The sequence below is a fragment of the Heterodontus francisci genome, chromosome 7 (genome assembly GCF_036365525.1).
Source record: "Heterodontus francisci isolate sHetFra1 chromosome 7, sHetFra1.hap1, whole genome shotgun sequence".
In the NCBI taxonomy this organism is placed as follows: Eukaryota; Metazoa; Chordata; class Chondrichthyes; order Heterodontiformes; family Heterodontidae; genus Heterodontus; species Heterodontus francisci.
In genome coordinates this window covers 121,895,488-121,908,869 of record NC_090377.1, presented here as the reverse complement: position 1 = coordinate 121,908,869, position 13,382 = coordinate 121,895,488, and the positions used below count along the sequence as shown (strand labels likewise).

The following is a 13,382-nucleotide window of genomic DNA, read 5'->3' as shown; positions in this document are numbered from 1 at the left end:
AGCAGGGAGAAGAAAATCCCAAAAAGTGTGGGTGCGAGAACACAGCCCTGTTTCACACCACTCAGGATAGGAAAGGGCTCTGATGAGGAGCCACCATGTTGAATTGTGCCTTTCATATTGTCATGGAATGAGGTGATGATACTTAGTAGCTTTGGTGGACATCCGATCTTTTCTAGTAGTCTGAAGAGACCACGTCTGCTGACGAGGTCAAAGGCTTTGGTGAGATCAATGAAAGCAATGTAGAGGGGCATCTGTTGTTCACGGCATTTCTCCTGTATCTGACGAAGGGAGAACAGCATGTCAATAGTCGATCTCTCTGCACGAAAGCCACACTGTGCCTCAGGGTAGACGCGCTCGGCCAGCTTCTGGAGCCTGTTCAGAGCGACTCGAGCAAAGACTTTCCCCACTATGCTGAGCAGGGAGATTCCACGGTAGTTGTTGCAGTCACCGCGGTCACCTTTGTTTTTATAGAGGGTGATGATGTTGGCATCGCGCATGTCCTGGGGTACTGCTCCCTCGTCCCAGCACAGGCATAGCAGTTCATGTAGTGCTGAGAGTATAGCAGGCTTGGCACTCTTGATTATTTCAGGGGTAATGCTGTCCTTCCCAGGGGCTTTTCCGCTGGCTAGGGAATCAATGGCATCACTGAGTTCCGATTTGGTTGGCTGTATGTCCAGCTCATCCATGACTGGTAGAGGCTGGGCTGCATTGAGGGCAGTCTCAGTGACAGCATTCTCCCTGGAGTACAGTTCTAGGTAGTGCTCAACCCAGCGGTCCATCTGTTTGCGTTGGTCAGTGATTATGTCCCCCGATTTAGATTTGAGGGGGGTGATCTTCTTGATGGTTGGCCCAAGAGCTCTCTTCATGCCATCATACATTCCTCTGATGTTTCCGGTGTCTGAGGCCAGCTGAATGTGACTGCATAGGTGTTGCCAGTAGTCGTTTGCGCAACGCCTAGCTGTTCTTTGTGCAGTACTTCTGGCTGCTTTAAGAATCCATTGAAGACACATTAACACCAAGAAAGAAAAGTCTCCTACAGTGAACAAGGTTTAAGAAGAATACTGGGCCCCAACAAAAAGCAAAAATTACCTACAAGCAAGAATCACCTACGAAAGGACTCTACAGTGAGCTCGAAGCACAGTAACAAGAAACTCTTCAGATATTGCCTCAAACCTCTCCACTTTATTTTTCTTCTCTTTTCTGTCCCTATCTGCATATGTGCATCGTGTATGCATGCTAGCGTGGGTGGGTCGTCTATCCGTAGGCGTTAACTGAATTAGAGTTTAAGTTTTAATAAATTTCGCTTTTCTTCTTTAAACCTAAGAAAGCTTGTTCGTGCTCATTCCTTTGCCTTATAATTGGAAAGCGGTGAACAAGGATTCACCAAGGGAGAGCTCAAACCACGGTGTGTTTAAAATTAAACCCTGTTACAGTAAGATCAAGTGAAGGCTGAAAGGGACCCCTAGACCCCTTTCTCACCTGGTCATGACAGAAATTTGGGTGCTAGTGTCCAGGGTTTTACCCACAGACAAACAAGAGAAATTGGAAGTAGGAAGCCAAATTGTTCCCAATCAAAAAAAAGAGAAAGATTTCAATACAGGTTTTCTTGCGGTTGTGTATGCTTGAATACTAACATGTCTGTAACTGAAGATCCAAGCCAGGGTGAAGTAACTTCGGATAAGTTAAAAGCACTGTCTATGGAGGAGTTGAGGAAAATGGCTGAGCAGATTGGGATCACTGTACTTGGCAAGGCTAGGAAGTCTGAACTCCTAAGACTAGCGGCCAACCATTTTTCCCTTGAATCTGAAAAAGCAGAAGCAGTGTTAGATGCGGAATCTGACAGGGTATTTTTAGCAAAGATACAATTGGAACAAAGGAAACTTGAATTAGAGGAAAGAGAGAGGGCGAAAGATAGCGCCTTCCAGAAGGAACATGAAGAAAATGTAAGGCAGGGGAGAGAGAGAGAAAGACAGGAGAAGGAATGAGAGAGAGAGGAGAGAGAGAAAGAATATTCCAGAAAGAATGCGAAAAAAGAGAGTTGAAGCAGCTTGAGTTAACTAGGGGGTGACATAGTAACCCCAGTGAAAGCATGGCCAATATGGAGGAGCATAATTCAGGGCTGGGTACAAAATTGCTAAAACTCGCTCAACTAATTCCAAAATTCAATGAGAGAGATGTGGACGCATTTTTGGGTCTTTTGAGAAACTGGCAAGGCAGCTAAAATGGCCAACTGAGAACTGGTCTCTTTTACTACAAAGCAAGCTAACTGCAAAAGCTCATGAGGTTTATTCGCTGTTATCAGATGAGAGTTCATCAAATTATGAACTGACCAATAATGCTATCCTCAAGGCATATGAATTAGTACCGGAAGTTATTGCCAAAAGTTTAGAACCCTCAAAAAGCAAGCTAATCAAACTTATCTGGAGTTTGAAAGAAGTAAGCTTCTTGACCAGTGGCTGAGGGCTCTTAAAGTACAGCTCAGCTATGAAAATCTCAGGGAAGTAGTTCTGTTAGAGGAATTTAAAAACTCTCTCCCACTCTCCATAAAGACCCACATAGAGGAGCAGCAGGTTCAGAGAGCCCGGCAAGCGGCCGTTCTGGCTGATATGTTTGCTTTAATTTATAAGTCGGTTTCCCAGGGGAGAACCTTTCCTAATTGCCCCCACAAATCCGAAAAGGACAAAGGGTGGGAAGGTGATAGGAGCCCAGGCAGTCCTGGGAGAGAAAGGAAATCAGGAAACACAGGGGGGCCCTCCTCCAGCCAAAAAGGAAGGTGCTGCGAGCAAGAGTGAGATCTGGAGACCTGTGTCCTTCCATTGTAATAAAGCAGGGCATTTAAACGTAGACTGCTGGAAACTAAAGGGAAAACTGGTCGGGTTAATCAGGGCACACTCACTCAGTGAAGACGGGACCCTGATGGAAAGCACTGCAGAACAAGCTGTGGCTTTAACTGCAGTTATATTGAGTCCCAGGAAGCTTACTACTACAGGGGCAGGAAAATTTAATAGGATTCCTGAAGGTTATCAGGGTTTTGTGTTTGAAGAGAAAGTAACCCATACCCCTTGAGTGGGACAAGCAAGCCCATAGTAATTCTCAGGGACACAGGGGCCACTAGATCCCTTTTACTGGGAAAGGGCCTGACCTTTCCCCCAGAGAGTGCAGCGAACACCAGAATGGTGGTGAATGGTATTGGAGGGCAGTGTATGCCTGTACTTGTACACCGGGTGCACCTGGAGTGCGACCTAGTTTCGGGACTGGTCTGTGGACAGAGTTGACCTGCTCCTAGATAATGGCCTGGCGGGGGTGAAGGTGGTATCCCCCTCCAGTAGTAAAAGAAAGACCGCAGGAGGTCAGAGAGACAGGGCAGCAGCAGGAGACAGTCCCCTACAGTTTCCCTGAATGTGTAGTGGATCAGCCCATGATCAAACCACTTCCCCAAGAGGAGACTGAATTGGCACTGCAGGCAGATGACCATGAGGTCTGCCTGGCCGAGACTTTCTTTGGAAAGTTAGGAAACCCAGGGAATGAATTAAATGGATTTTCCCTAGCTGAGGCTCAGCGAGCCGACCCAGTACTGCAAGAGTTAGCGCAGGCTGCCCAGTCTGAAAGTGAAGCAGAGGGAGTCCCTAATTGCTACTATTTAAAGAATGAGGTACTGATGAGGAAATGGAGTTCTTCTGAGAGCATGAAGTGGACAGTAGTTCACCAGTTAGTGGTGCCACAGAGTTACTGGAGAGAAATATTAAGACAGGCCCACGAGACTACAGTGGCTTTACATGCCAGTATATGAAAGACCAAACAAAAACAAGAAATGCTGGAATCACTCAGCAGGTCTGGCAGCATCTGTGGAAAGAGAAGCAGAGTTAACGTTTCGGGTCAGTGACCCTTCTTCGGAACCCGAAACGTTAACTCTGCTTCTCTTTCCACAGATGCTGCCAGACCTGCTGAGTGATTCCAGCATTTCTTGTTTTTGTTTCAGATTTCCAGCATCCGCAGTATTTTGCTTTTATGAAAGACCAAAGCCTGCATAAGACAGCAGTTTGACTGGTCAAAACTCCACAAAGATGTGGTGGAGTACTGCAAGAGTTGCCACATGTGCCTGGTTGAGGGGAAACCCCAATCTACAGTGAAACCTGCACCCCTAAGTCCTGTACCAGTGTTAGGAGGACCCTCCAGCAGAGGGCTAGTGAACTGTAAGGGACCCCCGCCGAGAACAAAATTGGACAGGCAGGCACATGGCTGGCAAAGGTTTAGAAAGAGAAGGCAAAAAGGTGCCCCAGAGGGCAGTTTAAAGGAAGTCCAAGAGGATTCCCGGATGAAAAGCCCTACTGTCTGGTCAGCCAACCCCGACAAATTTGAAAAGTTAGACCCCACATCCTCCTATGTAAGCAGACTCTAGAAGCACCCCACCAGAGTTGCTAACAGCATTTACACGAGTCTGCAGAGACACAGAGAGTCCTGTAGGGGGCACAGAAACCATGAGGGTGATGCCTCACCTAGTCGAAGTGCCACAGGAGAGTGCAGTCGAGTCTGCACTAATACCTACAGACCAGGGTGTCCTAGAGAAAAAGGGGAGATTAACAAAGAATCCTCTCCCACAGTCAGACTTCATCCCCTGAAGTCAAAAGCCTTTGCATGACTCAGCAAAGCACTGAAAGAGAGTTCAGGGTATACCCGCCCACTACTGACTCTCCTGAAAAAAAATACCTAAGCAGAAACAAAGACCCTAGGCAGTCATGGAAATGGGCCAACTGAAGAAAAACTTCCCCAAAGAACCACATGGTTACTGGAATGTCAAAAAGGGGCAATTAAAGCAACACTGGCACCAAGAAAAGACAATTTTAATAAGCTTTAAGATTTATGATTGAATGGAAATGAATGCGGGAAATGCATGGTTTTTCTTTCTGTATCTTATAATTTTCTCTCGACATTTTAATGAAATGCGCTTCTCAAATCGCATTTCATTCCGCTGGGTGTGGGGGTGTCATGCAGGGCCCCACCTGCCAAGAATGAGGCATGTTACTTTTGCCACATGAACATTGATTTTAAACTGTAATAAAAACAAGAAATGCTGGAAATACTCAGCAGATCTGGCAGCATCTGTGGAGAGAGAAGCAGAGTTAACGTTTCAGGTCAGTGACCCTTTTTAAACTGTTACTGGAGTAAAGAAAGAACTTGCTTTAAAAAAAAAACAGACCCTCGACTGGAAAGATATTTGCATATTTACAGACAGTGCTTAAAAGGGACAAAAGACTATTCCCCGACACATTCAATCCACAATGCACTTTTGATTACCAGACGTTGAAGGTGGAGGAGCTAGCATTCCAGGTTGACTACTAAGATGGCCAAATACACAAACGGTCATGGTCACACCAGCTTGTCACATGAGACACATGATCCCCAAGAGAGAAAAGTCTCCTACAGTGAACAAGGTATATGAAGAATACTGGGCCCCAAGGAAAAGCAAGAATTACCTACAAGCAAGAACTACCTACAAAAGGACTCCACAGTGAGCTCGAAGAACAATAACAAGAAATTCTTCAGATATTGCCTGCAACCTCTCCATTTTATGTTTCTTCTGCTCTTTTCTGTGTCTATCTGCATATGTGCATTGTGTATGCATGCTAGCGTGGGCGTGTCGTGTATCCGTAGGCGTTAAATGAATTAGAGCTTGTTTAAGTTTTAATAAATTTCACTTTTCTTCTTTAAACCTAAGAAAGCTTGTTTGTGCTCATTCCTTTGCCGTACAATTGGAAAATGGTGAACGAGGATTCATCAAGGGGAGCTCAAACCACAGTTTGTTTAAAATTAAACCTTGTTACAGTAAGACCAGGTGAAGGCTGAAAGGGACCCCTAGACATCTTTCTCACCTGGTTGTAATAAAGGGGAAAGGAATAGAAGGGTATGCTGATAGGGTCCAATGAAGTAGGGCAGAAGGAACCTTGTGTGGAGCATAAACACAAGCAGAGACCAGTTGGACTGATGTTTCTGTGCTGTAAATTCTAAGTAATTCTGTGTATTTAACTGGTCGTTCACCGTATTGTGGTTTGTGGGATGATGCTGTGCACCAAATGACTACTGCATTTCAACAGTGAGTGCACGCTATAGTAACTGATTCTGGAAAGCACTTCGAGATATTTTGAGATGCAATATAAATACAAGTGTCCTGTTAACCACTTACAGTCTATCTGGCAGATCATTTCCCAGGTTAAGGGAATATCGGCATTGGTTGGGGAGCAGGGGTGATGTTACGTGATGGGCACTGACAGTAACTAGGCCCCATATCTATCAGACAGGCTGATCGATCAACTTCTGTCTCCTCAGGCTCACCGCAGAAGTGTCTTCTATGAAATGAAGTATCTGGAGCTGATGATTGTTAATGACCACACGATGGTAGGGAGCTGCTATACTTTCTACAGTCTACCTTCCTCACAGCCAGTTTGCATTGTGTGAATTACTCACACGTACAGCAACAAGTTGCATCATACAGTGTCTCTATCGTAGTAAAAATGTTCCCAAGGTGCTTCATAGGAGACAAAATGTGATATTGAACCACACAAGGAGATATTAGGACAGGTGACTAAAAGCTTGGTGAACCAGGTAAGCCTAAAGGGTTAGGGAGAGACAGAGAGGTTTAGGGAGGGAATTCCAGAGCTTAGGGCCTAGACAGCTGAAAGCACAGCCGCCAGTGGTCGAGTTAAGGAAATGGAAGAGACCAGAATTGGGGGAGAAGAGTTCTCAGAGGGCTTTGAGGCTGGAGGGGGGTTACAGAAATAGGGAGTGGCGAGGGATTTGAATACAGGATGAGAATTTTAAATTTGAGTCATTGACGGACCGAGAGTCAGTGCAGGTCAATGAGCACAGAGGGTGATGGATAAATAGAAGGTACTAGTTTGGACATGGGTAGCAGGCTTTCAGATGAGGTGAAGCTGGTAAGCTAGTCAGGAGAGCATTGGAATCTGGAGGTAACAAAGGCATCGGTGAGGGACTGAGACAGCGGTGTAATTACATATATAAGGCCCCAATTCAGGAAGCCCACTGCCTATTGGTGAATGCAGATCGTAAAGTCGCACCTATAGTGTTTTTGGACTGTCATTCACGTCCAATGTCGCTGTGTGACTTAAGTGGAGCCTCTGAAATGATGCTTCAATTGTATATAAAGCACTTAATCAATCGTCAAGTTGTGTATATTAATTTTTAGTGAAGGGTTTAAAATTAATAAAGAGAACATATTAGATAGGCTGTCTATACTTAAAGTGGATAAAACACCAGGACCGGATGAGATGCATCCAAGGATATTGAGGGAAGTGAGGGTGGAAATCGTGGAAGCACTGGCCATAATTTTTCAGTCTTCCTTAGACTCGAGGGTGGTGCCGAGGACTATAGAATTGCAAACATTACACCCTTGTTCAAAAAAGGGTGTAAAGATAAGCCCAGCAACTACAGGCCAGTCAGTTTAACTTCAGTTAATGTAACTTCGAGACAGAATAATTTGGGAAAAAATTAATAGTCACATGGACAAATGTGGGTTAATTAAAGAAAGCCAGCATGGATTTTTGAAGGGAACATCATGACTAACTAACTTGCTGAGTTTTTTGAGGAAGTGACAGAGAGGGCTGAAGAGGGCAATGCAGTTGATGTGTACATGGACTTTCATAAGTGCTACACAACAGACTTGTTAGTAAGGTTATAGCTCATGGAATAAAAAGGATGGTAGCAAGATGGATACTGGATTGGCTGAGTGACAGGTAACAAAGAGTAGTGGTTAATGGGTGTTTTTCGGGCTGGAGGAAGGTTTGTAGTGAAGTTCCCCAGGGGTTAGTGTTGGGACCCTTGCTTTTCCTGATATATATTAATGACCTAGACCTCGGTGTACAGGCACAATTTCAGAGTTTGTGGATGATTTGAAACCTAGAAGCATTGAGAACTGTGAGGAGGATAGTGTAGAACTTCAAAAGCACGTGGACAAGTTGGAGGAATGGGCGGATGGGTGGCAGATGAAGTTCAATGCAGAGAAATGTGAAGTGATTCATTTTGGTAGGGAGAACATGGAGAGACAATATAAAATAAAGGGTACAATTCTAAAGGGGGTGCAGGAGCAGAGGGACCTGGGTGTATATGTGCATAAGACATTGAAGGTGGCAGGACAGGTTGAGAGAGCAGTTAATAAAGCATACAGTACCCTGGGCCTTATTAATAGGGGCATAGAGTACAAGAGCAAGGAGGGTTACATTGAACTTGTATAACACATTAGTTCGGCCTCAGCTGGTGTATTGGGTCCAGTTCTGGGCACCGCACTTTAGGAAAGACGTGAGGGCATTGGAGAGAGTACAGAAAAGATTCACGAGAATGGTTCCAGGTATGAGGAATTTCAGTTATGAAGATAGATTGGAGAAGTTAGGGCTGTTTTCCTGGAGAAGCAAAGACTGAGAGGTGATTTGATAGAAGTATTCAAAATCATGAGGGGTCTGGACAGAGAAGATAGAGAGAAACTGTTCCCACACGTGAACGGATCGAGAACGAGAGGGCACAGATTTATAGTATTTGGTAAGAGAAGCAAAAGCGACATGAGAAAAAACTTTTTCACACAGAGAGTGGTTAAGGTCTGGAATGCACTGTCTGAGAACGTGGTGGAGGCAGGTTCAATCGAAGCATTCAGTTATATGAAAAGGAAGAATGTGCAGGGTTAGGGGGAGAAGGCAGGGGAATGGAACTGAGTGAATTGCTCTTTCGGAGAGCCGGTGCAGACACGATGGGCCGAATGGCTGCTTTCTGCACTGTACCGATTCTGTAATTGTTGTCTGCAACAAGTTTGGGGAAGTGGGAGGTGGAGTGTCGTTGCTGGGGAACCAGTGTCAGCATCAAATTCCCAGTCAGGTGAGCACATAGCTAGAATCAGAGGAATGCTTCTTCAGAAGGCCAACACCTGCTGCATCATTGTTGGCTTAGACCTGCAAGCTGTAGATCAGGAGGTTTATATGCTTGGTCTAGGGATATCTCTTCAACAATATTTGAGTGATCTAGCAGGTGAAATTAGGAGAAGCATATTTTGTTGGAGGAACAGTCAACATGGATTCAGCAAAGTGAGGCAACGGCTAAGTGACCTGCTGGAAGTTTTCAGACATTATTGATAATGTAAGCGAGGGATATGTACTTGGATTTTCAGAAAGTTTCTGCAAAGGAGCAACCTTGATAAGTATCAGCAGTGCCAAGGTGTCACAGAATAGTAGAATAGTATTGGGTAGAACATCAGTTTTAAAAAAGGGCAGCAGTAAGTGGAACTTTTAAGGCTGGAACAGATACACTCAGGATTCTTGAATGTTTTTCATTTGGAATTGACCACCACCTTGTGGCTTGTGGCCTGAACGAGACTCAGTGAGTACCCTGTTCTGGGTCATTTTGTGCTGGGGCCCATGTCTACTATAAACTGGGTTGGGAATTTCCTCAGACTCATTCACTTTACATCCAGCAGCGGGAGGAGATTTTCATCCCACCAGCTGATTTTTTCCCTCCGTTTTTATTAAACCCTCGTAGAGGTACCTACATGGAACCATTAAGGTATCAGGCAACACTGCTTCAAGCTGACCCTTGACAGTCGGCTAAGGGGACACAGGTTCAAAGCTGTGACCTTGCGTGTGATGTGGGAAGGCCTCCTTGACATAATGAGTGATCAGTATATGGACTGGGAATATAGGTCACAGGAGGACAAAACCCTGGAATCGTCGTTCCCTTACCCAAAGTTGGATGTTATGAGTTGGGGAAACTGTTCAGTTTTCCAGGTTGGAGGAGCTGGGATAAGTTGTGCAACTGTTCTGCTGGACACCCTATACGATGATCTTGTGAGAATAACTTCAAACCTGGGGAAATGAATGTTAGATTTTCAGAGAGGCAGTTGATGGGGATTCAAAATTACACAAAAGAGCAAATGGCAGTTTTTTTTTTATAAACTCACCCTTTGTGATTAATAACTTAAATCACAGGAGCTCACTGTAATTTTGCAGACTGCAATTTGATTAATAATTACAGGTGTGGAGGAACGGGCTCTTTTGCTCTGGGTCCAATCTCATGTGCTTCACCTGTCTACACACCAGAGGGCAACCTGTACACACAGATCACAGAGAATCAATTACTAGTTAAACCAGTTTACTTCTCAATAAAAAGTATTCCCAATTATCGGGCAATAGTGCTATTCGTGTAAATACTTTTATTACAAAATTAAATTCTACCTGAAAGACTTCAGGTTACAGTATCCAAGTTTATTTTAGTTCCAATCCGTTCCTTCATTTTCAGGCCACTGATATTTACTATCAAAAGTTCTTCATTTTACAAATAACCTTCATCAGTTACTACTTACCCATTTATCTTTTACTGTAGATATAACCCCTCAATTAGATTCTGGCCTGTAACTCACTCCCAGGTATCCATTACTATGTATGGAAGCCATCAGAACCCCTCAATTAGATTAGAGCCTGTCACTCATTCCTGGGGACTCATTAGAAAGATACACCGAAAGAGGCCATTCAGCCCATCATGTCTGTGACGGCTCTTTGAAAGAGCAATCCAATTAGTCTCACTTCCCTGCACCTTCCCCGTAGCCCTGCAAATTTTTCCCTTTCAAATATTTATCCAATTCCCTTTCAAAAGTTATTATTGAATCTGCTTCACTCCTTTCAAGCAGTGCATTCCATATCGTAATAACTTGCTTTAGAAAAAGATGTTTCTTCTTGTCGTCTCTGGTTCTTTTGCCAATTACCTTAAACCAGACTCCTTGGGTTACACTCTCTTCTGCCAATGGAAACAGTTTCTCCTTATTTATTCTATCAAAATTCTTCAAGATATTGAACACCTTTATAAAATCTCCCCTTAATCATGTTTCATCAAAGGAGAACAATTCCAGCTTCACCAATGTTTCCACACAATTGAAGTCCCTCATCCCTGGTACCATTCTAGTAAATCTCCTCTACACCCTCTCTGAGGCTTTGACATCCTTCCTAAAGTGTGGTGCCCAGAATTGGTCACAATACTCCAACTGAGGCCTGGCCAGTGATTTGTAAAGTTTTTTTTTAAACTTCCTTGCTTTTGTGCTCTATGCCTCTAGAAATAACCCCAGGACTGCATATGGCTTTTCAATAGCCTCCTCTACTTGGACTGTTACCGTCAAAGGTTTGGGTACATATGCCCCCCATCCAAGGTCTACACCCCCTTTAAAATGGTACCATTTATTTTATATTGCCTCACCTCATTCTTGCCACCAAAATGCAACACTCCACACTTCTCTGCATTAAATTTAATCTGCCATGTATCTTCCCATTTCACCAGTCCTCCCGAAGTCTGTCACTATCCTTCTCACTACATTTCCAAGATGGTGTTATCTACAAACTTTGAAATTCAGTATACCCAAACCTAGGTCATTAATTTATAGCAAAAAGAGCAGTGGCTCCAACAACGACCCCTGCGAGACGCGAGTATACTTCTCTCCAGTCTGAAAATCAACCATTTACTCTTCCTCTCTGCTTTATGTCCTTCAGCCAATTTTGTTTTCACACAGCCACTGCCTCTTTAATCCCATGGATACCAACTTTACGAAGAAGTCTATTATGTGCTACTTTATCAAATGTGTATATTGACTTTCAAAAGCCAACATCAACCACACTACCCGCATCAACGGGGACGGCAACGTGTCCGTACACAGACATCAGGGTCCGTGGTAAAAGATTTTGAGGCCCATGACTGGTAATTTCAGGGATGAGACCTTCTATATAAAAACAATTTGCACTGTCAGTTTCACAGCTGACAGGTGCTGGGAGCGGGAACAGTGGTTTCTGAACTTAGGACAGATTCAGGGTTTTCCGATCCATTCCGATTTTTTTTTTTAAAAGCCCGCCGGAAAACTCCGAATCTGTCTGAAGTTCAGAAACTTCTGTTCCCACTCTCAGCAACAGTCAGTTAGGGAGGGGAGAGTGAGGGGATAGAGAGATGGGAACACAAGGGAGAGAGAGGGACGACAGAGACGGGGGAGAGAGAGGGGTGAGGGGGAGAGAGAGAAAGGGAGAGGGGGGACAGGGAGGGAGAGAGGGGGAGGGAAAGAGAGAGAGGGGGAGATGGGGGGAGGAAGAGAGAGGGGGGCAAGAGGGGTAGGGAAAGAGAGGCAGCGAGGGGAAAGAGAGTGTCCCCTCTCTCTCTCTCTCTGTTCCCAACTCCTGAGCAGCTAAGTTATTTTAAAACACAAGTTTAAAGGCTTGTGTTATGTAAACTCATTTCAAAATGGCAAAAGTCACCTGGGGGATGTCTTGATTTCTACTCTCTGGCATGCATTACTTTCACTTGTAACACAAGCTCAATGACATGTTGGACTTTTACTTCAGTATTAATGTCACAATTCTGCTGCTATCCATTTGGAATCACATTGCTGCAGTAATTGTATTGAGGGGAAAATAAGCAAGAAAATCCAAGGAATCTCCAGACGTCAGCACTGTACATTTCTTATGAATACAAAAGTATGGTGTAATGCGACTGAGTGATAGTGGCAAAAACAGGGTGCTGCTGACCCATATACAATAGTTAGTAAATACAATGTAACGGATAGCTTTAATAAATATTAATCTATGATGAACTGCCTACAATTCCTTAACAAAATCCATGCTGCATTTGTAGTTTTAAGACTCTCGGGGAAAACAGTAAAAAAATTATTATATTTCACTGACCATGTTAGAAACAGTCATTCACTGATTTTTTTTTAAGCTGTGAATTGGATTAAAGGAAAAGTATTACAAGTATGTCAAAGTTCAGTCACTGCAATGTGCATCATTTACTATCCAGTTTGAGGGCAGATAACCTGAATAGCAAATGTCATTTGAAAGTTGCCTAGATCATATAATTACATTAGGTTAAGAGTGCACCTTTCCAACAGGTAAGAGATTTGGCTTGGACATAAATTGGTTATTCTGGAGTACAATCTTACAGATAGTGACTAAGCATTTTATAACAGAATAATATATGCAGTAACAACCGCTCAAAATATTTTTGCAAAAAATATTCTTGTTAATAATTATCTTGTCAGAGCTGAATTGGAAATGGCAGTGATAGACTGAGATATGGACATAAGTCAATTTGAGAGAATCGCTTTATTGGAGGAACTAAAGGGCACTCTTTATTTGTAATTGTATTTATCTAATTTTGTCACTAGCTTTGGTGAGTAAATGCCATTTTGTCCATGAGAGATCCTGTTGTTTCTGTATTTTAGAATTCAGGACCTAGTTTAACAGCCTGACAAGATGAATAACCTAGTCTTGGCTACCGTCCGTTAATCTCTATGTCCCTTCCTTTCCCACTCTGCTTTTCTGTTTTACATGACTCTTCTGAAGTACTATCTGCTTTCTCCT

The 13,382-nt window shown here is 43.7% G+C and overlaps 1 protein-coding gene across 1 annotated transcript in view; it reads left to right on the top strand.

Annotated features, from left to right (window-relative positions):
* Positions 1 to 13,382, top strand: part of LOC137371787 (disintegrin and metalloproteinase domain-containing protein 23-like) — a 254,213-nt gene that overhangs the window by 129,381 nt on the left and 111,450 nt on the right. Inside the window, exon 9 of the mRNA XM_068034660.1 lies at positions 6,325 to 6,393. Within this exon, the coding sequence (XP_067890761.1) occupies positions 6,325 to 6,393 (69 nt within the window). The remainder of the gene's footprint in view (positions 1 to 6,324; positions 6,394 to 13,382) is intronic.